Below are 27,262 nucleotides of genomic sequence, written 5' to 3'. Positions count from 1 at the left end.
TCAACGGGCTCTGGCGCAGGATCAACGGGCTCTGGCGCAGGATCAACGGGCTCTGGCGCAGGATCAACGGGCTCTGGCGCAGGATCAACGGGCTCTGGCGCAGGATCAACGGGCTCTGGCGCAGGATCAACGGGCTCTGGCGCAGGATCAACGGGCTCTGGCGCAGGATCAACGGGCTCTGGCGCAGGATCAACGGGCTCTGGCGCAGGATCAACGGGCTCTGGCGCAGGACTGGACTGGACCAGCACATCATGGGACTCGGAACTGGACGGGACCAGCACATCATGGGACTCGGAACTGGACGGGGCCAGCACATCATGGGACTCGGAACTGGACGGGGCCAGCACATCATGGGACTCGGAACTGGACGGGGCCAGCACATCATGGGACTCGGAACTGGACGGGGCCAGCACATCATGGGACTCGGAACTGGACGGGGCCAGCACATCATGGGACTCGGAACTGGACGGGGCCAGCACATCATGGGACTCGGAACTGGACGGGGCCAGCACATCATGGGACACGGAACTGGACGGGGCCAGCACATCATGGGACTCGGAACTGGACGGGGCCAGCACATCATGGGACTCGGAACTGGACGGGGCCAGCACATCATGGGACTCGGAACTGGACGGGGCCAGCACATCATGGGACTCGGAACTGGACGGGGCCAGTACATCATGGGACTCGGAACTGGACTCATGGGCCAGAGCTGATGTTCGTGTAGCCCACACACACAGAATCGCCGCAGACATCACAATCAGCGCTGTGTCTTCTCGTGTGGACTCACGTGTGGTGTGCTCCAGAACAAACACTGGCTGAGGAATGGGAACAGTCTCTGGATCAGCAGACGTGGGCAGGTGATGGGCTCAGGCGCTGGTGGGCAGGCGATGGGCTCAGGCGCTGGCGGGCAGGCGATGGGCTCAGGCGCTGGCGGGCAGGCGATGGGCTCAGGCGCTGGCGGGCAGGCGATGGGCTCAGGCGCTGGCGGGCAGGCGATGGGCTCAGGCGCTGGCGGGCCTGGAACTGGCTGGAGTGGGAGATCTTCTACGCGGTAGTTGGATCCACACGCCCACAGCGTGTGATCCACAAACTCCAAGAAGGACATTTTTAGGTCCTTTACCAGAATTATCTGGGCTAGCGGGTCTCTCAGACCACCCCAGAAACTCTGTTTCAGTTCCTCTTCATCCTGAGTCATGTCATCATAGAGGTCTAGGTAACGCCCCGCATACTCCTCAAGAGAGAGCTCCTTCTGGAAGAGGATTGGTATTTCCATGGGGCTCACCTTCTTGTTATTCCTCCTTCGGCTCATCTTTTTTTTTAATAGGTTGGTCGTTCTGTCAGGGTTGTTGCAGGATGCCGAAGACGAGGACACGGGAACTGAAGTATAGTTGATTTATTTGCAAACTAAACTTACAGGAACATACAGAAACAAAGGAAACTCCAGGACTTCAAAAACACACAACCTTACATCGACGACGACCAACAAACACTGAGGGAAAACACAGGGCTTAAAAGAACTGGGACTAATGGGATAATTAACTGAACACAGGTGAAGAAACTGAACACAAACGAGGAGCGGGAAAAAACTAACAGGACTGAACCAAAATCACAAAAGACGGGGGTGAACAAGATCACAAAACTGAACTAATAACACATAGAAAACGTGACAGTTACTGGATGACCAATGGTTAATCATTAATAAAATTCAAACAGTCAGAATATAAAATTTTACCAAATAAAATTAAGGTCATTAATTTTTTTTTAAACAGACAGTAACACTGTTTTTGCTAATGAACATAAATTTAACATAGTAAATCTGCATCCTAACTCAAGCTAATACTACTGTCAACTCACTGTCAAATATGCATTTCGAGACAAAACATGTAATATTAATATTGCAGCCTGCACTGCAAACTGTGCTGAAGATACGTGCCATTAAAGTCAGGCAACACAAACCTGTTTCAAGACTTGAAACAATATCTCCCATTAGCACATGCAGAAACTGAGAAATAACATTTTCTATTAAGATATTCATTTTGTTAAGGAAAAATGACAAATGTTTGAATGTTCTACCTCAGATTTGTGAAATGTTCACCTGTTTGGCAAGTGTTTGTCATGATATGTTCTGACAATAAAGAGTAGTTTAAAACGTACTCGGTTACTAACGTAACCTCGGTTCTCTCTAGAGAGGGAGCGAGTACTGCGTAATATCTTACGCTATGGGGAAAACCTCTTTTCCACGAGATATTGAAGCCAAAAATTATCCTTAATTTTGAATTAATGTAAAACGCTGTGCAGCAGCATGCAGACATAGGCAGGACGGCTCGCGCGCCTATTGGCTGCCCTGCGGCAACAGCAACAGTCTATCGAGAGAGGCGCTGCGTGACACCATATCCAATGGGGGCATTTCGCGCCCATTTCGTCACGTCCCGCCAGAAAGGGCGTGGTCTCGCCCTATAACTATAGCTCGATAAGGCTGGTACACTGTTTTTCATCGCCGAAGCGAACCAGAGCTGTGTATGCACGGCAAGATACGCAGTACTCGTTCCCTCTCTAGAGAGAACGAGGTTACGTTAGTAACCGAGTACGTTCTCTTACGAGAGTATCTCTCGTATTGCGTAATATCTTACGCTATGGGGAACACAATTGGCGCTTTTCCATTACCAGTACCAGCTCGACTCGGCTCGACTCGCCTCGGCTCGCCTCGACTCGGCTCGCTTTTCGCTCCGTTTTCCATTGCAGATTGTACCGCCACAAATAGTACCCGGTAGTCATAGCGACGCCGCAGGAAACTGCCGTGACGTAATCTTATACGCGACACACATCCGCTACCCACACACACAGGACAATGGAGGAAATCGAGTGTATGCTGTTTTTGATCCTCTGGATGTGGCTGTTTCTCACAGCAAGAAGACAAACGTTGTTTCATGAGAGGCTGAGGGCAGCAAAACGAAACACTGCTGAAAAAAACAGGAGAGTTTGGGAATTACTGCAGAGTTCAGACTACGAGACGAATCCGGTTGTTCAAAGCCGACGCAAGAGGGTAAGTTATGCTAACATAGCTTACGTTTCTATATGTGTAAATACTATACTATATGCAAAGTATTTAATCAACTTTATAGCTACCAGTATTACGTACTAAAATGTGCATGGTTTATGTGTTTCAGATCTGTTTAGCTTTGCAAAGTCGCCGCGGCAAACCGTCTGTTTGGGCTTTCAACCGAGCTACCGAGTGGTGGGATGTTATTGTTCCTGGTTTCACAAACGCGCAGTGGGTTCAGAACTTCAGAATGTCGGAAGAAACATTCATATATTTGTACAACAAACTGCATCCAGTGATGGAGAGACAAGGTCCTTCAAGGTGTTGTAGATGGAAAAGGACTGTTCTGGAACGTGTTTGCAGGACTGCCTGGCAGCTTGCATGATGCTCGTGTTTTAAGACTGTCCACATTGTGGGAGTTGGCCAGCCGTGGCAACCACTTTCCAGCTTACACCAGGAATATTGGTGGGGTGAATGTTGCTTACTACATCCTGGGAGATTCTGCCTATCCCCTGCAGAACTGGCTCCTAAAGCCATTCACTGACACTGGACGGCTGACAGTAGAACAGCAGATCTACAACAAGAAAATATGTCGAGCACGGGTAGTGGTTGAAAACGCTTTTGGTAGACTGAAGGGAAGGTGGCGTTGCCTCATGAAAAGAAATGACTGTGATGTTACAATCGTGAAATCTATGATTCTTACTTGCTTTGCTTTGCATAACCTTTGTGAGAGTCATGGAGAGGACTATGACGATGACTGGGATGCACCTGCAGCAGCAGAGCCTGTGGTGCCAGTGGCACAGGGTGTTGAGGAGGAGGGCAGAGATGTACGGGAGGGTCTGATGCGTTATTTTAATTGCTAAATAAATACATTATCATTAAATATGTTGTCTCTGCTGTTTTTCATTAAAGGTTATCACAGTATAAAATCTGAAAATACTTGTTTAAACCCTTGTAAAAAGGCAAACCATCAAAAAAAGACACTGTTTGTAATAAGTTTCAAAAAGGTTTTATTTAAACACGCATACAAATAGAAAAAAATATAATAATATAAATTCACACATCCAACTATATACATATGTTACATGTAGTGCAAACATTAAATTAAAATAAACAATGGGGTTTCAGTCCAGGGGCGGTGGAACAGCATCCCGCCGGTTCAGTGCCTGGACAAGCTGGCTCAGGGTTCCCAGAAAGGCCTGGTTGAAGGACGACATTGCAGCCATCTCCTCTCTCCTTAAAGCCGCTTCTAGTTCTCGGGCATGTGCTGCATCATCGAGTGCCATCTGTAAATGGCGCTCCCGCTGTGCCCGGTTCAATTCCAGCTGCTCGACATCCGATGTCTGCATCTCCCTCAGGACAGTCAGATGCTCCTGTTCCCTCTTTCGTTTCCTCCGTCCTGGCCAAAAAAATAATTACAATGAATGAGTTATAAAGAAAAACGGACAAGTCACGTTTCATTCAAAGGTTGTGTGTGTTGTAAATTGTTCACATGTATTATCATTACAGCTTCTACATAAAAAAAGACAAGCCCACAACTTACTATTACTTATATAGTATATAACGACTTAACATCTGAGCCCAACTATTTTAGTAAATGTCAACTTTAAAATACCATGTGTACAGTATAGGTGTACGTCTGGAAAGTTATAAAAATACTGAACAGGTTTATTAATGAATCCTGCATTCCCATAACTGGGAATGCTTCCTGTTGTTATGCAAGTACGTTTACGATATAATTAATGAGTTATTGATACGATTAATGATATATTAAAAAGTGTGTATAGATTCACAGACAACAGGCTAGAAGAGTTTACTTTTTCTCCAATTATACTAACCGGTTGCCGGTGTCGACGCTGCTGCGGGTCTCAGTGTCGACGCTGCTGGTCTTGTTGGTGTCGATGGTGCCGCTGGTTCCGGTGCCGACGTGGCATCAGTGGGAGTCACTGAACCATTCTCGCTCGTCGAAAAGGAATCTAGATAGAAAGATCATACAAAAGTCAACACAATACGAAAATAGCAATGGCAGATAGTTAGCGGTAGCAGCAATTGTTATCTGCGACACAAGTTTACAGTCTTCGATGTTATAAGTGAGCTTCAGCTTTTCAAAAGCCAGCCTACAGAAAACAAAACTCTCAAGCAGAGTGCGCCTACATGATTAATGTAATGTAAATTTTAAACACTTACCATCCTCCAACAGCGACTCCAACAAACTGGTGGCCGAGTCAAGTCCACCCTCCCTCCCGTTGCTCGCCGGTCTATGGCCGTAGATACCGTCCATCTGTTCGTACCACTTCCAGCTTTTTCGGTTTGAACCACTGCGGCCATTGTGGTCCTTTACAGCTCTGTAGTCACTTTTCAGTTTTTTTAACTTTTCCCTACATTGCTGGAAAGTCCTGTTGTAGCCATGTGTGGACAGCAGTTCGGAGATTTCTTGATACACTTTTTCGTTCCTCGTTGCCCCATCAAGCTCTCGCTGGATCCTTTCTTCGGCTACCAAACATAGGAAAGTCTGCACCTCCTCGTTTGACCACGGCGTATTCTTCCGAGTTGCCATAATAGTAAGTTTAGTATATCTGGGCAAACTATTTAAAAATGGCGGGGTTATTCTCTGGTTATTCTGGATACTCCGTCTGCCGCGTGCAATGATGACACAGTGAATAGTGACGATTCTCTCTGACCAATCAGCAGTCGGCATTGTATTACGTCACATTTTAGTATCGCCTTAGCTCGCTTAGAACCTCGCCGGAGGTGGTACGAAAAAAAGTACCCGAAAGCAGGTACAGGTACAACTTTTACACAGTGGAAAACCAAACAAAGGCGAGTCGAGTCGAGCCGAGCCGAGCCAAGGCGAGCTGGTACTGTGTAGTGGAAAAGCGCCAAATGCAAAACGCCGTGCGTACTGGGATCCGACACCAAAGTCCCGAGGGCAGTAACCCGGGGCTCATATAGTGCATAATCACCATAGACTCACAGAGAGTCGGAGAAGAGAGGCTGCAAGCATCATTCCCCATGAAATAGCATCCTACAGGAGCTAGTTATGTTAACAGTGTTTCACGCAGACAGGGTGAACGTGTTCAGCCTGAAGTGGGTAATAGTATGGGATATTCAACACCAATGGAGCTGTTTTATCGCTCAGTGAGCGATGCACAGCAAAACTCAGCATCTGGGCCGGCACAGCGGGGCAGATAGCACTGAATTCTATACCGACAGAAGCTTGGCTTGTAAGGCGGGAACCTCTAGGTCGTAAAACCTTATAAATGTAGACGGCGAGGCCCAGCCCGCGGCCGTACAGATATCGGTAACCCCACTATACAACGCCCACGACGAGGCCACGCCTCTCGTGGAATGCGCTCTGACACCCAAAGGACACTGAAGGCCCTTAGAAGTGTAAGCCAGTGCTATGGCGTTGACTATCCATCTGGATAGGCTCTGTTTTGATGCGGCCAGTCCCTTGGAGCGTCCGCCAAACAAAACGAAGAGCTGTTCAGTCTGTCTGAAGACCGACGAGCGGGACACATAAGCTCTCAGTGCCCTGACAGGGCAGAGGAGACTCGCATCCTTCTCCTCATCACGAACCGGGAGGGCGCACAGTGAAATAACCTGGGCCCTGAACGGTGTGTTGAGGGATGTGGGCATGTACCCGTGCCTTGGTTTGAGTATGACTTCTGAATCATTAGGCCCAAACTCCATGCATGACGCGCTTACCGAAAGCGCTGGCAAGTCCCCTACGCGCTTCACTGAAGCGAGAGCCATAAGGAATACCGTTTTGAGAGACAGATGTTTTATGTCTGACAAATGGATTGGCTCGAATGGGGCACCTTTCATGGCTTCCAAAACCGTAGAAAGGTCCCACACAGGGACTGAGGGGGATCTGGGAGGATTCAGCCTCCGAGCTCCCCTGAGGAATCGCACGACCAGGTCGTTTTCCCCAGTGACTGGCCAGACGTCAGCTTTGCAAGCGCCGCTATGGCCGCCACGTATACTTTGAGCCTGGATGGGGTTCTGCCCTTATCCAGCAGCTCCTGAAGGAAGGAGAGCACTTCCGTAACCCCGCCCTGAGCTTGACACCAGGCAGAGAACACTGACCACTTTGAGGAATAGAGCCGTCTAGTAGACGGGGCTCTAGCCTGCGTGATTGTATTTAACACTCCCTCTGGGAGGTTAGCGGGTACCCGTTGATGGCCCATGCATGTAGGGACCATAATTCCGGGCGAGGATGCCAAATCGAGCCCTTTGCCTGAGAGAGGAGGTCTCTCCTCACCGGTATCGGCCACGGGGCAGTGCTGGTCTGCCGCATTAGGACTGGGAACCAATTCTGGTTTGTCCAGAGCGGAGCCACGAGTAGCACTGGGCATCCGTTTTCCCTGATTCGTTCCAGCACTTGAGGCTGGAGCGAGAGGGGGGGAAAAACATAGAGGGGGCAGCGGGGCCATACGTGGGCCAGCGCATCCCTGCTCTTGGAGAAAAAGTTCGGACAGTGAGCTTTTTCTTGGGACGCGAACAGGTCCACCTGCGCTCTGCCGAATGTCTCCCACAGCAGTTGGATCGTCTGCAGGTGCAGCGACCATTCCCCTGCTGGGACATTGTTTCTGGACAGACGGTCTGGTCCCAGATTCAGGCGACCAGGCACATGCGCTGCTTTCAGAGAAAGCAGGTTGTGCTGAGCCCAGACCAGGAGGCGTTCCGTCAGCCTGTAAGGTTTCGGGACCTGACGCCACCCTGGCGATTTATGTATGCCACCACTGACATGTTGTCCAAACGGACTAAGACGTGGCGGCCTTTTATCTGGGGACAAAAGCGCCATAGCGCGTTGTCGACTGGCATTTATGTAGGAGCTTTCCCCGTTCTGACCACTGGCCGAAGAACGGTCTGCCCTCGAGCAGCGCTCCCCATCTCGAGGTGGAGGCATCCGTGGACACCACCGTCACACTCGAGGGAGTCCCCAGACTCACGCCTGACTGATACCAGTCGGCTATTTTCCAAGGTTCCAGAGCCGAAACGCATTTCATGTCGACCCTGAGGTGAAACAGACCAGAGGTCCATGCCCGGGGTGGAACTCGCACTTTCAGCCATAACTGCAGTGGGCGTATGCGAAGCAGGCCCAGCTGGAGTACTGAAGATGCCGAGGCCGTGAGGCCCAGCATTTTCTGAAACCTTTGAGCGGGACTATAGAGCCGCGGCGATAGGATTTCGCGGCGCGCTGAATGTCCAGTTCTCACTCTGGCGACAGACGTGCTATCATAGACAGCGAGTCCAGTACTGTTCCCAGAAAAGAGATCTTCTGGCTGGGGAACAGCGAACTCTTCGCCCAATTGACTGTGAGACCCAGATTCTCGAGATGCTCAAGTAATGTGGTTCTGTGTTCTATGAGCTCTGAATGTGATCGAGCTAGAATCAGCCAATCGTCCAAGTAGTCCAAAACTCGCATGCCCTGAAGTCTCAGGGGTGCGAGGGCCGCGTCCATGCACCTTGTAAATGTACGGGGTGATAGGGATAGGCCGAACGGTAGGACTGTGTATTGATATGCCTGGCCCTCGTAGGCGAATCTGAAGAATCGCCTGTGACGTGACGCTATTTGTATTTGGAAATAGGCGTCTTTCAGATCTATTGACATAAACCAGTCTCCCTGGCGCACTTGCGCGAGGATTTTCCTGGTTGTCAGCATTCTGAACTGGTGCTTCATAAGCACTCTGTTCAGCTGTCGCAGATCTAGAATGGGCCTGAGACCCACGTCTTTTTTCGGTACCAGAAAATATCTGCTGTATAGCCCCCCTTCGCTCTGAGCCTGAGATAAAGGTTCTATGGCCCCTTTGCTCAGCAGTTTCGCTATTTCGGCTCGAAGTAGATGAGAGACTTCGTTGTTTACCGTGGTTTCGACTCGCGCCGTGTAACGGCAGGGACGTCGAGCGAACTGTGGCGAATAGCCTCTTTTTATAGTGTTCAACACCCATTCTGATACCCCGGGAAGCTTTGCCCACGCATCTGCGTGAATAGCTAGGGGTAGAATGAAATCAGGGCTCTGGCCGCGGCATAGCGGCGGCTGCAGAGCTTCGGTGTGCTGAGACATAAACACTGTGTTTATAGTGTGCGAGGCGGGAGGCGCGCCGATCACGGCGGGCAGCCTGGTCGCGCTCGAATTCTCTATGACAGGTTATGGAGAGAGAGAGAGCGGGACAAACCCCGTGGGGTTGAGCGTGTCTGTGAAGGAATGTGGGCGCGGGACGGCGGGCACATTCACTGCACTGAGAACACCGTCGGCTTGTGCTGACTGAATGTGTGTCGGTTTCGTTTTTACAGAAAACGAGGGACACGCACCGTGTTGTGTTTGTGGGCACTGTGTCGTGGGCACATTCAGTACATTTTTGCACAATCGACATGAGTCGATTTTATTTGTGCTAGCCCTGAACTGTGGCGGGCTGTGTCTCTGTGTGGGAATGGGCACTGAGACGTGGGCATTCTAACAACACTCATAACACCATCGGCCGTGGCCGGAATACCAGAAAATACACTCTTTTGGGATTTATCTGGGTCGCCGTAAAAATGGCATTTGTGTGCAGGCAAGCGGGCTGTGGTGCCGGCTTGTTTACTGCGAAATACACTGGAACAGTCACATTGTTTGGAACTGAACGAGCGAGAAGTTTCGGTGGAGTCTGGCCGCGGCGAGACTTAAACACCGTGGGTTTTAGCTGACTGTATGTGTGTTGGTTTTGTTTTACAGAAAATGTGGCACATGCAGTGTGTAGTGTTTGTGGGCACTGGGTTGTGGGCACATTCACTACATTTAATGCACAATGACATGAGTCAATCTCATTTGTGCGTGCCCTGCACTGTGTTTGGTGTAGAAATGAACACTGTGCTGTGGGCATTTTTATTACACTCATAACACCATCGGCTGTGGCCGGAATACCAGAAAATACACTGGTAAATGGTAAATGGACTGCATTTATATAGCGCTTTCACAGACCGAATGGCCACCAAAGCGCTTTACATATTTGCCTCACATTCACCCATTCATACACACATTCATACACCGACGGCGGTGTCAGCCATGCAAGGCGCCACCCAGCTCGTCGGGAGCAGTTGGGGTTAGGTGTCTTGCTCATGGACACCTCGACACTTGGTCAGGTGGAACCGGGGATTGAACCACCAACCTTTCGGTTTGTAGACAACCTACATGAACCACTGAGCCACTGCCGCCCCTGCTTATATAATTTTTCTGGGTCGCCTGGGAAACGGCATTCTTGTGCAGTCAAGCGGGCCATGGTACCGGCTTGTTTACTGCAAAATACACTGCAACAGTCACATTTTCTTGGAACTGAACGAGCGAAAAGTTTCGGTGCAAGTCTGGCCGGGGCGAGACCAAATTTTTATCTGCAGCGAGACCTGGGATCGAACATGGGTCTCCCGTGCGAAGGCTTTGGGTTTCGCCACTGAGCCACAGGGGGAAACGACAAAAGCTTAAAATAGCTCGAGCGCATAAGAGAGCGTCATCACAGTTTGTGTGTGGTTTGGCGTTTGTTTGCAGGCGTGCATGTTATACAACAGGCTCATTGCTGCAATATTGACATTTTCAGCCGCTCAAACTAAGAGGAGCTGAGAAATGTTTGAGAAATGGAGATTGGTCCAGCCTCGGCGGGACTAAAAATACACTCTTTCTTCATTTCGCCTGTGAGGCATGCCCACGGGGGGCGGGGGCGGGGTAGCTTTCTTATAACATAAAGAAAGCTAGCCGCGGTTTTGATGCTGGCCCGTTTCCCTGACGACTCGCGGGCAGAAGGGGGAGGTCCACAGAGCTCGCCCAATCCTCACTGTCCGACGCCAGGATAGAGCAGCTGGCCTTCTCTACAGATGCAGCTATCTCGTCGTCATTAATGGCGGAAGCGGTGGCGCGCGGCGGCCGTTGTCCGTCAGCGACCGACTCCAGTGAAGCTGGTGAAGCTGGCGGGCGAACCGGCGAGCTATCACGGGCTGGAGAAGGCTCGGGGCTGTTTCATCAACCTTAATGGCGGAAGCGGCGGCAGACGGCGGCCGCTGTCCGTCGGTGAGGGACTCGAGCGATGCCGGCGAAGCTGGCGGGCGAACCGGCGAGCTTTGGCGGGCAGGAGAAGGCTCGGGGCCGCGCTGGGCACGGCGCTTTTACGGCGCGGCGCTACAGCGGGCTGAAGTGCAGGCTCTGAGAATGATGCCAGGCGAGTCCTCAGAGTCACCATCAGCAGTAGCTCACAGTGAGGGCATCCGCCATCGACGAGAGCGAAAGCCGCATGATCCTCACCCAGGCAGGAAACGCAGATGACCTGACAGTCCCCGTCGCTGAGTGTGGCTCGGCACGAGCCGCAGGATCTTTGCATCTTGAAAAAGACGCAGCTCTTTTAGCAGAGATAGACAGTGAAAAAATGTGTGTCGCAGCGGCGAACACACACACACAGTATGAAAAGGATATAACGCCGGAAAGCGTAGCAGGTACGGCGGCTAAATGCGGCGATGCCAGCGACTTCAGACTCAATGGCTCGTCCCGCTGTGTGCTTATCTCAGACGGCGTGGCCTCTCACTCCGGATCCAGCGATGCGTGATGCTTCGCTGAAGAGATGAAAATCAGTGTATCAGCCTTATCGAGCTATAGTTATAGGGCGAGACCACGCCCTTTCTGGCGGGATGTGACGAAATGGGCGCGAAATGCCCCCATTGGATATGGTGTCACGCCGCGCCTCTCTCGATAGGCTGCTGCTGTTGCCGCAGGGCAGCCAATAGGCGCGCGAGCCGTCCTGCCTATGTCTGCATGCTGCTGCACAGCGTTTTACATTAATTCAAAATTAAGGATAATTTTTGGCTTCAATATCTCGTTGAAAAGAGGTTTTCCCCATAGCGTAAGATATTACGCAGTACGAGAGATACTCTCGTAAGAGAACCACAATTAAAGCTCTGGTTTCTACAACTTGCACTTAGGAGTAAAAATCCGCCTTTAAACTTGAAAGAAAGAAATATTTGACATTTATCGTGACAATTATCGATATCGACTGATAATTATTGTGATAATTTTTTTGGCCATATCGCCCAGCCCTACGTCGAAGGCAGTACAATCCTAACAACCTGCGTACCTTTCCGGTGTCTTCTAGTACTTTATTCTCTTTTCCTATCGGTCTCTGGAACTGCCAGTCAGCTGTAAACAAATGCTGATTTCATTACATCTATTTCTAGTCATTCAGGTCTCACCCTATTGTCCCTGACTGAGACCTGGATCAGACCAGAGGACACTGCCACACCTGCTGCCCTCTCCACTTACTTCACTTTCTGTACTGGTCTGCTTATCTCAAACGATTGGAAATTTGATCATTTACCACCTCTGCATGACAACAGCTCATTTGAATCACGTTCAATTACCATCACTAGTCCCATTTTGTAGTTGTATATCATCCACCAGGTCAGCTTGGCAGTTTCTTGGAGGGGCTTGATGTGCTACTCTCATCCTTCCCTGAGGATGGTACTCCTCTCATAGTTCTTGGAGACTTCAACATTCACCTAAAATCTGAGGCTGCTGATTTCCACACTCTGCTTGCCTCATTCGACCTTAAAAGAGTATCTACTGCGGCTACTCACAAATCAGGTAACCAATTGGACCTTATTTACACACGCTCCACGGACCATACACTGGTCACTCCGCTGCACACCTCAGATCACTTCCTACTGACTCAGAACACAACACAAACTCCTCCACAGGTCACCATTCGGTGAAACCTATGCTCACTCTCACCCTCTCGCCTATCCTCTTTGGTCTCATCCACACTTCCTCCACCTGATCAGCTCTCAACACTAAATACTAAGGCCACGTCCACACGAAGCCAGAGCTTTCCCTATCCGATTTTTTTTTTCCTCGTTCTAAAAAAAAATTCCGTAAACACGGCGCCGTCTCAAGAAATATCTGCGTACACACGAAACCAAGGAAACCAAATGAAACCGATGTAGTATACATGACAGACCAGTATGAGGCGCTGTATTTCTGACACAGATACACTAAAAACAGAGAAGAAGTCTTGCGCATAAACCTTGCGCGCTGTATACAATAATATTAGGAACAGTAGCTTCTTTTTTTTCTTTCTTTTTTAACAAGAACTTTATTGAACAGTATGAAAAACCATAAATGGCCTGGTACAAAATAGGAATGAGTCAAGATGTTCGATTAGTTTGCAAACTCATAAAGCTTGCCACAAAGAACCGGCAAATAGCCTAATCATTATGAATGTGTCAAATATAGCAAGGAGACTTTTTAATTGTTTATTAATAAACTAGTGTTTTCTGTGACGATGCTGACTCGCCACCTTCGCAGTAGGTGAAGGTGCTTATAGAGATAAATGCACACTTCATACGGATTATAAGAGAGTTGTCTGTTTCTTTTCGTTTTGAATTTAAAAGTAGACATTTCAAGCTTAGATATATTTCTGAGTTTCTGTTCATTTATGAGACAAGCTCCAGTTCACGTGGGATGCAAGTTATATCGCGTCGGCGCCTCCGTGTCCTGATGGCTATTGTCTGCTATATTTCCATCTTATTTATTAAATCCAGGCAATTGGTTGATGAAACATTGATTAAAATAAAGATACAATTTATACATAACGAAAATTCACTTTAAAGAAAGGCTTTATATAAAACAAAACTTAATGAAGTGGTCAAAATGATGTGTCTCGATATTGCGCATCTTATGATTAGGCTACTCACGCTGTTCACTTTTCATATAATCAACATATATGAAATGGAAAAAATAACATTATTTAAACATAAATATGAAACTAACTTTTCTTTAATGGCTACAACATGTAGGCCTACAGTACAGAGAAATGTAATGTCGGAGCGAACGCCATGTTACCGGTGAGCATGAGGGGCAGAGGTGCGTTTTTTGAATAATAATAAAATAATTCCCAGCGATCGTCGAATATTATTTTTGCTTGAAATGCCAATCCCTACAAAATATGAAATGTCTTAATCAGACAAAATACAAGCATCATAGCATAAGAAAGAAATATAAACAAATAATGAAGTAAAATACAGAAATAAAATAAAAATACATTAAAGTAGGCCTATATAATAAATAAAGAAATAAAATAGGCTCAGTAGCTTCTGAAGCATGAACTCAAGCAAGTAGTCGCAGTTGTTGTTGCTGTTAGCCTACTGATTTAGCGCGTCTGACTAGTCGACACGTGGGGTGATGACATCATCGTTTCACAAAATATACGGATTGGCCGTACACACGAAGACGCAAGGGTGTCGTTTTAAGATTTATCCACACTGGGACCCGGTTTCAAAAAATAGCAGTTTCAGTCTCCCAAAACGCCGGATGCGTCTGGACGAAACGCCGATCCGATAAAAAATTTGTACGTATACAGCTAAACGCGTCTCCGTGTGGACAGGGCCTAACAGTGCAACTGATACTCTTTTCTCCACTTAAACATCCTACTTGGGCAACTTCTGCCCCCTTTCCTCCAGGCCAGTTAGTTCCCTTGGTTATCTGATGTTCTCTGCCAACATCGTTCTAAACTCAGGGGTGCAGAGAGGAAGTGGTGAAAATCGAAAGACTACTGACCTTGGTTTTTATCAATCCCTCCTCTCTTCATTCTGTGCTAATATCTCTACTGTTAAAATGACTTACTATCACAACAAAATTAACAATTCTTCTGACTCTCGCATGCTATTCAAACAAAATGCTATTCGACGAACAACACCAGAGGAGACACGCTTGATTCCTGCCGGTTCCACAGTGAGAGCGGCGCGGCCAGAGTTTTGGGCGCTGCGGCATATTAAATATTTTACAAATAGTTTTTCAGCGTGAGAAATACAATGTGTGGCGGGAGTGCGTGACAAAAGACCGAAATGAGTGACTGTCACGCATGCTTGAGAGCCCTGAAACTCATCCTTTCCATTTGATCCTATTCCCACTAACCTACTTAAAGCCATTTCTTCCTCAGTTTTCTTCCTCAGTACCCGCACTCACGCACATCATAAACGCCTCTCTTCACACTGTTACCTTTCTCACAGCTTTTAAGCAGGCCAGGGTAACCCTACTGCTAAAGAAACCCACTCTAAATCCAGCACATCTGGAAAATTACGGACCGGTTTCCCTTCCATTCGTCGCAAAAACACTTGAACGAGTTGTTTTCAACCAGATATCTTCCTTTCTTACACAGAACAACTTCTTAGACAACAATCAGTCTGGTTTAAAAAGCGGACACTCAACTGAGACTGCCCTGCTCTCAGTAATTGAAGCTCTGAGACTCAAGATCAGCTTCCAAAACCTCAGTTCTCATCCTTTTGGATCTACTGCCTTTGACACAGTTAACCACCAGATCCTCCTGTCAATCCTAAAGATGAAGGGCATCTCGGGAACCGCTCTCCAATAGTTCGAGTCTTCCCTCTCAGGTAGGTCCTTCAGGGTGTCGTGGAGGGGTGTGGCGTCTAAGACCCAACATCTAGCTACTGGAGTGCCTCAGGGCTCAGTGCTGGAACCGCTTTTCTTCTCCATCCACATGACATCACTAGGATCTGTGATTCAGAAACATGGCTTTTCCTATCACTGCTACGCTGATGACGCTACGCTCTACCTCTCATTCCAGCCTGACGATCTGACGGTAGCTACTCGTATCTCAGCCTGCCTGACAGACATTTCTGGCTGGATGAAGGACCACCACCTTCAACTAAACCTTGCGAAGCCAGAGCTACTTGTGGTCCCGGCCAACCCAACACTTCATCACAACTTCACAATTCAGCTTGGCTCATCATCCATAACTCCATCAAGGTCAGCCAGGAACCTTGGAGTTGTAGTTAATGATCAATCAAACTTCACAGACCACATTGCTAAAACTGCCAGGTCATGTAGATTTGCCTTGCACAACATTAAGAGGATCAGGCCCTTCCTATCAGAGCATGCTACACAACTCCTTGTCCAAGCACTTGTTCTATCCAGACTGGACTATTGTAATGCTCTCCTGGCTGGTCTTCCAGCTTGCTCTGTCAAACCTCTACAACTGATCCAAAATGCTGCAGCCAGAGTGGTCTTTAACGAGCCGAAGAGAGCACACGTCACTCCTCTCCTCACAAAATTGCACTGGTTACCGGTCGCATTAAATTCAAGTCACTGACGTTTGCCCACAGAACAACCACTAGCTCTGCTCCCTTTTACCTAAACTCATTACTTCAGACTTATGTGCCATCCAGAAACTTGCGCTCTGCAAGCAAATGTCGTCTTGTGGTACCATCTCAAAGGGGCACAAAATCACTTTCTCTGACCTTTACCATGACTGTTCCCTGTTGGTGGAATGATCTGCCTAACTCAACCAGAGCTGCCCAGTCCGTAGCCACTTTCAAGAAACGGCTGAAGACGCATCTTTTATCTAAAACATGTTCTGAGTCCAAATGTTTCTCTACCGCTAAATTTGGCCTTGATAACATCACTTACAACTATATTTGCAAGAGGCAGCAGAGAAATTGAAGGATTTCAGCAATTGTTTCGCAGAAGTATAGCAACAGTCCACACTTCAGAGATTCCATAGGAGATTTCACAGCCAATGTTTTAATTCTTCAGATAATTGTTTACCCAGCAATTATATAATTTCTTCTGGTCTTTGGGACAATCATCAGCCTATGTGTTGTATAATAAACTCAGTAAAAATGCTGTTTCAAAACTCATCTCTCCCAAGCTCTTCGACCTTAGTTGCGTATCATTACTCATTATGAGTGGACATTCGACTCCCTGCTAAATATGGCTGGGCAATCACACGAGTATCAAAAGTGAGAGCAAACAAACAGGATTCAACTTCACTGTCAGTGCTGTTAAATTAAACGATTGTACTGTAAATATGCCTCATAGTTTGTGGATATTTTTGGTTACATTTTAAATTCACTGATTAACAGTGGCTTTACTCTCCAGGTTGAAAAATGAAACTAAACAGGACAGAACTGAAATGGCTCTTCACACTGATCCTTGGATTTCACATCACATCTATACATGTTGACGGTAATGTACAAATGACCATGTCATGTAAATGCGCATCTGTTCTGATGCATGCATTATTAAATCACACGTCTCTTTTTTCTTTTGTTTTACTGGGGAAATAAAAATCAGTCTTGTGCATAATTTCTTAAAACTGATCATATTTTGTTGGAGTTTACTTTCGATAACTAAAAATAAATCATTCAGGGTGCATTCAGGGTGGTAATGTAGGCCTAATGTAAGTGAATGGCATTTTGTAGGTAAGCAAATATGTCCTTTTAACCACAAATACATTCATCAGAGGGTTAAATAAAAAAATGGCTTTCTTGAGCAATTACATTAGAGACCAACCACTGTAAAGTAAGTAGATTATTTAATTTAAATTCAAATAAAACCTTTCTGATATTTTAATTTTTAACTTTCTCTTCCAGCTTCTCATGATGATGATGATGATGTGAGGATCCTGATAGTGGGAATGCGAGGCGACTCCAGATTCAGCGCTGCAGAGATTCTGTCAGGAAGGAAAGACGGTGGACAGGAGGACAGAGAGATTGTAAAGACTCCAGTAATTACAGACGAGGGTCGTAGAATGATGCTGGTCACTGGACCAAACCTCTGTGAGGACGACACAGCGAGACAGAGCTTCACAACAGCGCTGTTTCTCTCGGCTCCTGGACCTCACGCCGTTTTAATGCTCCTGAATCTGGAAGATCAAGAATCAGAAGAGTGTGATGTTGTGAAACGAGTCCAGGATCTGCTGGGAGCAGAAGTTCTTCAGTACTGCATTGTTCTTCTGCAGCAAAATCACCAGGAACGTTTGACAGGAGCATCCAGAGGGATCGCTGGAGAAATGATCAACGCATGTGGAGGCAGATTTCACATGATCAGAGACTCTGAACCCAAACCTGCTCAAACAGCAGCTCTCGTAGCCGAAATACACAAGCTAGTTCAGCTCAATGCTCACGGGTTTTATTCAGGATTGAATGAGAAACAACAGTTATTAACAGAGATTTTGAAAAAACTACAAGAAATAGAGAAAATCCTCACAGAAACGGCCAATCAAAATCTAAATAAAGAAAATCAGCTCTTGTCTGTAATATATGATACTTTAGGAGGAGCAGCTGGAATCATAGGATGGATTTCCCTTGTTTCATTTACCGCTCTTGTTGTTTACACTGAAGGAAATGACAAAATGTTAATTTTTGGGGCAAGATTTGCAGTGCTTGTGGTGTTTATGGTCTATCTAAGACATTTTCTGAATCCAGATGTTGCTATACCTCTAAATTTGGCCTTGATAACATCAAATGCAACAATATTTACAATAGACAGCAGAGAAATAGAAGATTTTAGAAGAATTAGCAGTGGTCTAAACTTCAGAGATACCATAGGGCATGTGATAGCATATATTTTCATTCTTCCAATACTTCTATCGATAGCAATTATGTCTGTACCATTTGTTCTGGGTTCATCTCTGGTCTTTGGGACAATCATCAGCGTCAGGTCGTGGTCAGATGTGCTCATCGCGTGTCACGCGGCTCCTGGAGTCACAGCCGGGGCTTATGCATTCATATTTCACAATGAAACGATGAGTCGTGAATCTCCGGTCTTTGTGCTCGGGTCATTTCTGTGTTGTATCATTGGTGCGACACTTTCAATGGAGTTTGTGACTGTGTTTGCTCTACTTGGTGTGGAGATGACAATAATGCTGCTAATATCAGGGCTTACAATGGCATATTGGCATTTTTTAGAGAGTGAAACTCTACAGGAAGTGATCGGTTTATCAGCTCTTACACTGTTTTTTTCATGTGGTTGTGTGCTCACTGGTTCAGTCTTTCTTATTTTAGGGCCGATGATGAGTTTTCTCAAAGTACTTGTGGAAGCTTAGTCAGTTCATGTTTTATGTAGCATTACTGTTAATAGTAATTAGGAGAAAGCTGACTGCATCAGTTTGTCACAAACAGTGACTAAATTATAATTGTTGTTAAAGCTCTGTATCAAAATATCTATTAAATATCTGAAAACATTGCTTTGTATTATGTGTTTTTAATAAAAATATATAGTCTACATTTTAGCAACTAATAAGCTTAAGATTTTCTTCTATATAAATAAGCTTTAAAAAATGTATATAATATTTGAATATTAAGCCTTTGAAATCACTAGGATTACAAGTTTAAGTTTGTTGTGGACTTATACAAACTATCTACAATAGTGCATTTATATATTCAAGATATTTTCTTTCAAACAGTCGTTTCATTTTCTTCAGATACATGTAGAGTACATGTATTTAAATCTTTCATGTTTTTTCAAAATATCTCTTGATCTTCAGCAGTGAACTGAATTAAGCTGAATTATGTTTCACCATCTCGATTGGCTGTTCTCTTTAAACATCACACCTTCGTGTGAATACCATTCAGAGTTTAGTCACAAACCTGCAATATCAAACACAGAATTGACAGAACGTTCACAGAATTGTGAAACGATGGAACGATTTTAGCTCAACTTCCTTTGTGAAACAGACCTCGAGTTACAAAATGAAATTAACCACGACAAAACCAAAAGTGGCTCCTTATATCAATTCTTCCATTTCATTTGATATCTTTAGATGGTTAGTATCTGGTTACCTCTATGTAGTTTGGTGATTTTTATTAATTTTCCTTAATTTAAACTTAAGTTAATAATAAACTGAATTCTAACTTAATTTAAAGTTTATATAACTATTTAAATGTATGCTGTTAGATACAAATATTCAATGTGACAAACAATCAGATTAAAGGATTAATTTACTTCAGAATGAAAATTTCCTGATAATTTACTCACCCCCACAACAACCAAGATATTCATGTCTTTCTTTCTTCAGTCGAAAAGAAATGAATGATTTAACATTCCAGGATCTTTCTCCATATAGTGACTTCAATGGGGTCCAATGGGTTGAAGGTCCAAATGTCAGTTTCAATGCAGCTTTAAAGTCTCGACACGATCCCAGCCGAGGAATAAGAGTCTGATCTAGACAAACCATCGGCCATTTTCTAAAACAAATTATGTTCTTTTAACCACAAATACTCGTTTTGCACATCCACGATTTCACGCATTACGCATTCACGCAGTTTGTGTGTTCTCTGGGAATTAAATCCAAGATGATGGCATTAAGACCATGAACGTTCCTCTCATAAAAAAAAAAACATCCTTAAAGTCATATCCAAACATTTTTGTGATTAACCGATATTTCAATTTTTACCTTTCCCGTCCAGCTTCTCAAGATGATGATGTAAGAATCCTGATTGTGAGAATCATTCGAGTGTGGGAATCTCTCGTCTCCTACACCTCACGCCATTTTTATTGTCTTGAATCTGGAAGATCAAGAATCAGAAGAGTGTGATGTTGTAGTTTACACTGAAGCAAGGCACAAATATTTGAATTCTGGGGCAAAATTAGCTGTAGCCTACTTGTATTGTTTTTTGGTCTATCTCACACACAAATACACACACATATGTGTGTGTATATATATAAATATATATATATATATATATATATACACACCCACACACTTTAATAAACTAAAATGTCAAGCATTTATATACTGAGTGCCTCTAATAAATATTAAGTGGTCAGTCAGGAGTAATGACATTTTCTTTGAAATTGATCCTTCCTTTGCTCATGTATTATCAGGACTCCTTATAGTTATCCTAATGTATTATCAGGACTCCTTATAGTTATCCTAATGTATTATCAGGACTCCTTCCAGACCCAGCAGTGCTGTCCGTTGGAGATTAATGGTGCGTTCAAGTCATCTCGTATAGATCGTAATTACGAGTTGAATGCACTTGAACGCCACCACAATGTTGTAAATACCAGTGGGGAGCTCGGGATATTCTTTAAGCCCCGATCTGAACGCAATGGGGGCGTCAGTGAGAAACATGGCGGAATCAATGGATGCAACGTCTGTAGTTGACGGTAAATTTTAATTGAATTTCAATGTTTACTCGTCCTAGAAACAGTCATTTACCATGAACATCATTAATCTTGTTAAAAGCAGCAAGTTAATGAAGTACAACAAAAAATGCTAACAGTTTACAGTTTACATTGGCTTCATAAGTTAATTAAAAACAAAAAGAAAAACTTACCTGATGCGCATTCTTTGTTCTTCATTTTCTATAAGCAGAGTTAACAAACTTGCTGTATTTTCGTGTAATTCGTTAAAAGAAGGTAAACCGCCATCTTGCTCTTACGAAACTGACTTGAACGCACCTCACGTCGTTAACACGACTTCCCACCTCGTACGTACGAACTTCCCAGGAGGACTTGAACGCACCATAAGTATTTGCAAGGTCTGGTCTTGTTTCTACATGAAGTGGACACTTACCTTGTTTCCTCCTGCGATTATCCAGATATCTCCAGCAAACTTCTTCCAGCGTCTCCTCGTCTCTCTCCAGCTTTCCTCTGTGTCTCCGTTCCAGAGGTGGACAGTAACAAATTACGTTTACTTACTGTACTTAAATACACTTTTTGAGTATCTGTACTTTACTTGATTATTATTTTTTCTGGAAACTTTTTACTTTACTTTTTACTTGGCATACACATAACACATTATAGACTTCTATAATTCAATGTTAGGCTGCATAGTTTAGATCAGCCGGAACCGGGAACACTTCCCATAAATCCTGATGTACTTTGTACATCATAAGAAGGATGGGGTCTACGCTAATATTAGTCTCTCTGTTTATCCCGAGGTTTACCACAGTCCGCCAGATCCAGGCCATATCCAGATCTGATGAAGGACCTGCGCCTGGACACGGCGACAACACATCCCTGAAGTGCCAGCCTCATTCAACACTGTGAAGGCCTCATGGACACCTCAACAAACTCATCTCCATACCGGCGTGATGACTCCGACCCCAATCAGATCGAACTGGATAAATATTGTGAAAGTTCTGATCCAATCTGACCTCTGACCTATAATGCTGCCTGAATCATAATCATACACTGTTCGTTCATTGGCCAAAGGAGGACTGAGACTGAGCCAGGGTTCTCCCAAGGGTTTTTTTCTCCATTCTGTCACTTATGGAGTTTTGGTTTCTTCACTCTCGCCTTTTTCGCCTTTGTCGCCATTGGCTTTTGGCTTGCTTAGTTGGGGACATTTCATTTTATATTTAACAATATTATTACAACATTATTTTCCTGTTATCTCTGTAAAGCTGCTTTGAAACAATCTGTATTGTAAAAAGCACTATATAAATAAAGGTGACTTGACTTGACTTTAACTTCACTACATTTGAAAGACAAATATTGTACATTTTACTCAACTACATTTCTGTTAAGGTCCTTGAGTAGAAAGTAGTAACGTCAGTCGGGGGATGATTTTGGTTGCAGGAGTTGCATTTTGGTCGGTTTGACGTCAGAACCGACTGATGTTGGTTTCTGACGTCAACCCGATTTTCATTTTCAACCATGATACAACGTTGGAGATTAACGTCAATCTGACATTGGATTCTGACATCAACCTGATTTTCATTTTCACCGTTGGGTTTGGTCTTCTAAATGCGAATTTTGTCATTGTTTTGGAGCATACTAGCTTATAGATAACAGTAAGGCTAACATATTCATACAAAAAGCCAAAAAACTTTAAATAGGTCATTATTTGAATAGGGCAACTTTAAATAGGGCATTACAGTGCGAGTAGGTTTAGGGATGGGGTTGGGGTAGGTCATATACAGTATATACAGTGATGTAACGTTAAGTCAACGGCATTGATAAACACGCTGAAAAGCGATTATGCGTGTTGATAGCACGCCAAAAATGGAAATACGAATTGGCATGCCATACATACGCCATTTCATGAGATCAGTCTGCTGATCGTTATAGTTTATCCGCTCCTCGTCAACCAACAAGAGGAACGTCTGCGCTTCTCGTCCACTGACCATGATTCAGCCATTTCTTTTTTGAAGTTTTTTCTTCTTCAAGCAAGTCAAGCTAGTAGTTTTAAAAACAGGTGCTACAGCGGTGGCTGTTACTGGCTATTTAAATCTAGCGGGTTTGATGTCTCGCAAATACAATGACGCTGGTAGTGACGATTCTGTCTGACCATTCAGTGATCTGCAGTGCTTCCACGTCACATTTTAGTATCGGTACGCTTGGAACCTAAACAGAGGTGGTACCATTTAAAGCGAGCCGTACCGTACCATGTAGTGGAAAAGCGCCAAAGCGTGCTGAACCGAACCGTACCGTACCATGGAGTGGAAAAGCGCCATAAGGAAGTTGTGCACTTTGTCCTCCTCTGTGTGCATCAGCTCTGTCATCCATCTCTTCATCTATCTGTCATCATCCCTGTAAGAAGGAACATTACATTCACCGCCAATATCCCGCTCTCCAGATTATCATTGCACTTCTCACGTACCTGTTTACTGCTACTCCGCTCATTGTCAATAAACATTGTCCTGAGTCTGCTTCCATAACATCTGCCATGAAAATGGATATTGACCTTGAGCCAGAAGTCCTACAGTATTGCCGTGACTTTTTTAGTGTAAATGTGTCACATACTGGGGTTGTTATACACCCTGCTGTGTCGTACCTTGGTGCTATAGCCCTGACACTAAAGTAACTGAAGATCAGCCCTTTGGGTTAGCTGAAGTGAAATGTCCAAATGTTGACAATATAACAGAAGCTATACACATTAAATTCATAAATAAACAGGTTAAACTGAGAAGTCTGGCAAGTTCAATGCCAGTTGGCAATAACTGGTTTGCCTTGGTGGGATTTGATCACAGCTGAGAGAATGTGGCGAGATGACTCGCTGATCTTGGAAATGAAGAATAAACTTGACCTTTTTTAATATATATATACATATATGGAAATCTACCTGAAAAACCAATAAGTTATTTATTAAAAGGGGACATATATATACACTCAATGTCACTGTAAAATTCATATACGTACACGTACAATTTATACTTGAAAAGACCATTAAACAAACATTTCTTCAATAGAAAAAGAACTGGAGCTGACATACTCTCTAGTTACCTCAGGATGGACATCCTAAAATAAAACAGAACTAGTTCTGACTGTGAAAGTATAGTAGTAGCGGTACACTGCGTTGACAACAGGAAATAGGAAGTGAGATGTCAAAAGTGAAAGCAAAGAAACAGGATTCAACTTCACTGTCGGTGCTGTTAAATGAAACGATCGTACTGTAAGTATGCTTTATAGTGTGGGTTATATCGTAAGATCCCATTTTAAAAACACAGATTAACAGTGGCTTTACTCTCCAGATTGAAAAATGAAACCAAACAGGACAGAACCAAAATGGCTCTTCACACTGATCCTTGCATTTCACATCACATCTATACATGTTGAAGGTAATGTATAATGTCATGCAAATGTGTATCTGCTCTATACTGTTCTGATGCATGCATAACTTTTTTTTACTTAAAACAACAATATAATTAGTCTTGTACATGTTTTTTAAAATATTATCATATTTGTTGTAGTCTACTTTCAATAACTAAAAATAAATCTGACCACTTTAGTGGACACCATGCATTTAGGGTTTTAATATAAGTCAATAGAAATTTGTAATAAATTATTTTCTTTAAATAAAAATCAACAATGTAATAAACTACCATGCATCAGAGTGTTAAACCAAAATTGTTTTACATGAGCAATTATATCAGAGTGTGTCCAAACACTGTATATAGTTAGTAGATTGTTAATTTTTAATTCAAATAATATTTTCTGATATTTTCATTTTTAACTTTCTCTTCCAGCTTCTCATGATGATGATGATGATGTGAGGATCCTGATAGTGGGAATGCGAGGCGACTCCAGATTCAGCGCTGCAGAGATTCTGTCAGGAAGGAAAGACGGTGGACAGGAGGACAGAGAGATTGTAAAGACTCCAGTAATTACAGACGAGGGTCGTAGAATGATGCTGGTCACTGGACCAAACCTCTGTGAGGACGACACAGCGAGACAGAGCTTCACAACAGCGCTGTTTCTCTCGGCTCCTGGACCTCACGCCGTTTTAATGCTCCTGAATCTGGAAGATCAAGAATCAGAAGAGTGTGATGTTGTGAAACGAGTCCAGGATCTGCTGGGAGCAGAAGTTCTTCAGTACTGCATTGTTCTTCTGCAGCAAAATCACCAGGAACGTTTGACAGGAGCATCCAGAGGGATCGCTGGAGAAATGATCAACGCATGTGGAGGCAGATTTCACATGATCAGAGACTCTGAACCCAAACCTGCTCAAACAGCAGCTCTCGTAGCCGAAATACACAAGCTAGTTCAGCTCAATGCTCACGGGTTTTACTCAGGATTGAATGAGAAACAACAGTTACATTCAGAAAGGCTGAAGCTTTTGAAAAAACTACAAGAAATAGAGACAATCCTTACAGGAAAGGACAGTCAAAATGTAAATAAAGAAAATCAGCTCTTGTCTGTAATATATGACACTTTAGGAGGAGCAGCTGGAAACATAGGATGGATTTCCCTTGTTTCATTTACAGCTCTTGTTGTTTACACTGAAGGAAATGGCAAAATGTTGAATTTTGGGGCAATATTTGCAGCGCTTGTGGTGTTTATGGTCTATCTAAGACATGTTCTGAATCCAGATGTTGCTATACCGCTAAATTTGGCCTTGGTAAAATCACTAGCAACAATATTTAAAAGAGACAGCAGAGAAATCGAAGGGTTTAAGTTAAGCAGAATTATCAGTGATTCAAACTTCAGAGATATCATAGTAAATATCATTGGGGATTTCATAAGAAATACAGAAATGTCCATACCATTTGTTCTGGGTTCATCTCTGGTCTTTGGGACAATCATCAGCGTCAGGTCGTGGTCAGATGTGCTCATCGCGTGTCACGCGGCTCCTGGAGTCACAGCCGGGGCTTATGCATTCATATTTCATAATGAAAAGAAGAGTTGTGAATCTCCAGTCTTTGTGCTCGGGTCATTTCTGTGTTGTTCCACTGGGGCGACACTTTCAATGGGGTTTGTGACTGTGTTTGCTCTACTTGGTGTGAAGCAGACAATAATGCTGCTAATATCTGGATTTACAATGGCATATTGGCTTTTAGATATGAAACTTTTTAGTAGTGAAACTCTAAAAAAAGTGATCGGTTTTACTTTTCTTACACTGTTTTTTCCATGTGGTTGTGTGCTCATTGGTTCACTCTTTCTTATTTTAGGGCCGATGATGAGTTTTCTCAAAGTACTTATTGAAAGCTTAGTCAGTTCTTACTTGTTTTATGTAGTATTATTTGTAGGAGCATTATTAATTTGGAGAAGAAACAGCAACAACAAAACAAAATGACAACATGTGTGTGTGTTTGTGTATATATAATATAGACACAACAAATACATATATATTTTACATTTGTAAATATAACAGGAAAAAAGCTATTGACCACAAAATGGCTAATAATAGTGATGTGTTATAATTTTACGACGTCAGCAAAGACATTAAGCAAAAAAGTTATTTTAAAAAAGACTACTGTGGCAGTGATATACAGAAATGGCAATGCTGTGGTTAATAATGGATCACTTGATTATTCTGGTAGCATGGTATTTATATCCAAAAAATATCATGGTATATTAAATGCTTTCGTATTGAATCTGTTTTGTTTGAAAATGTCTTTACCTGCAATAGTCATTCATAGTCATGTAGACGTTGAACTTAATAAAAAAAATACCTTCATCACAGCTTGGATTGTAATGGATTATATAAATATTCTATTTGTGTCCTATAGTTGAGAACCTGTTACAAACGATTCGGTTCATAAGTGAGCTATTCAAGTGATTAAGACTGAATCACCAACCAAACAGATATTTTTAATACTCAAAAGAACCGACTCAAAGTCATTCAAAATTAGCGAATCGTCATTGCTACTAGTTCTGATTATAAACATATATATCACAAAATACACGACAAAACCAAGCGGCAACCTCCCTGTCTCTCTCTTGAAACCAACACGGAAGTGAATTAAACTGCAATTTATCGCCTGGCCGCTTAAAGGCTGGCAGCAAAAGTGAGTCAAATCTGTATCTCCCCCATGTTAAAATGCCCAACTTTACCGCCGAAAAAAATATGTTTACAGCCTGGTGTCTTAAGTTGTTTTGGTCTATACAGCTAATTTTGCCCTTCATGACAACTGTGAGGGGGGTGAATTTTTTTTTTAACTCATCCGTTTAAATTATATTAAGCCTTAAAATGCTGCCTAATCAAGGGCGTGGCCACTTGAGTGACAGGT

At 44.1% G+C, this 27,262-nt stretch overlaps 1 protein-coding gene across 5 annotated transcripts in view; it reads left to right on the top strand.

Moving 5' to 3' along the window:
• Nucleotides 1-26,714, top strand: part of LOC143719389 (uncharacterized) — a 47,383-nt gene extending 20,669 nt beyond the window's left edge. The window contains exons 2-4 of one of the 5 annotated variants that reach the window (XM_077209750.1): nucleotides 16,767-16,881; nucleotides 24,284-24,370; nucleotides 24,779-26,714. In XM_077209750.1, coding sequence (XP_077065865.1) covers nucleotides 24,292-24,370; nucleotides 24,779-26,325 — 1,626 coding nt within the window. In that variant the 5' untranslated portion in view covers nucleotides 16,767-16,881; nucleotides 24,284-24,291 and the 3' untranslated portion in view covers nucleotides 26,326-26,714. Of the gene's footprint in view, nucleotides 1-16,685; nucleotides 16,882-16,958; nucleotides 17,036-24,135; nucleotides 24,205-24,283; nucleotides 24,371-24,778 lie in introns of those variants that run through there. The other 4 variants (XM_077209749.1, XM_077209748.1, XM_077209751.1 and 1 more) reach the window with 4 other exon arrangements.
• Nucleotides 26,715-27,262: the final 548 nt, after the last annotated feature.

Source organism: Siphateles boraxobius, unplaced genomic scaffold (assembly GCF_051911475.1).
Source record: "Siphateles boraxobius isolate OS27281-9 unplaced genomic scaffold, OSU_SipBor_1 62, whole genome shotgun sequence".
Taxonomy (NCBI): Eukaryota; Metazoa; Chordata; class Actinopteri; order Cypriniformes; family Leuciscidae; genus Siphateles; species Siphateles boraxobius.
The sequence above is the reverse complement of the archived record's forward strand: the minus strand, read 5'-3'. Positions and strand labels throughout refer to the sequence as shown.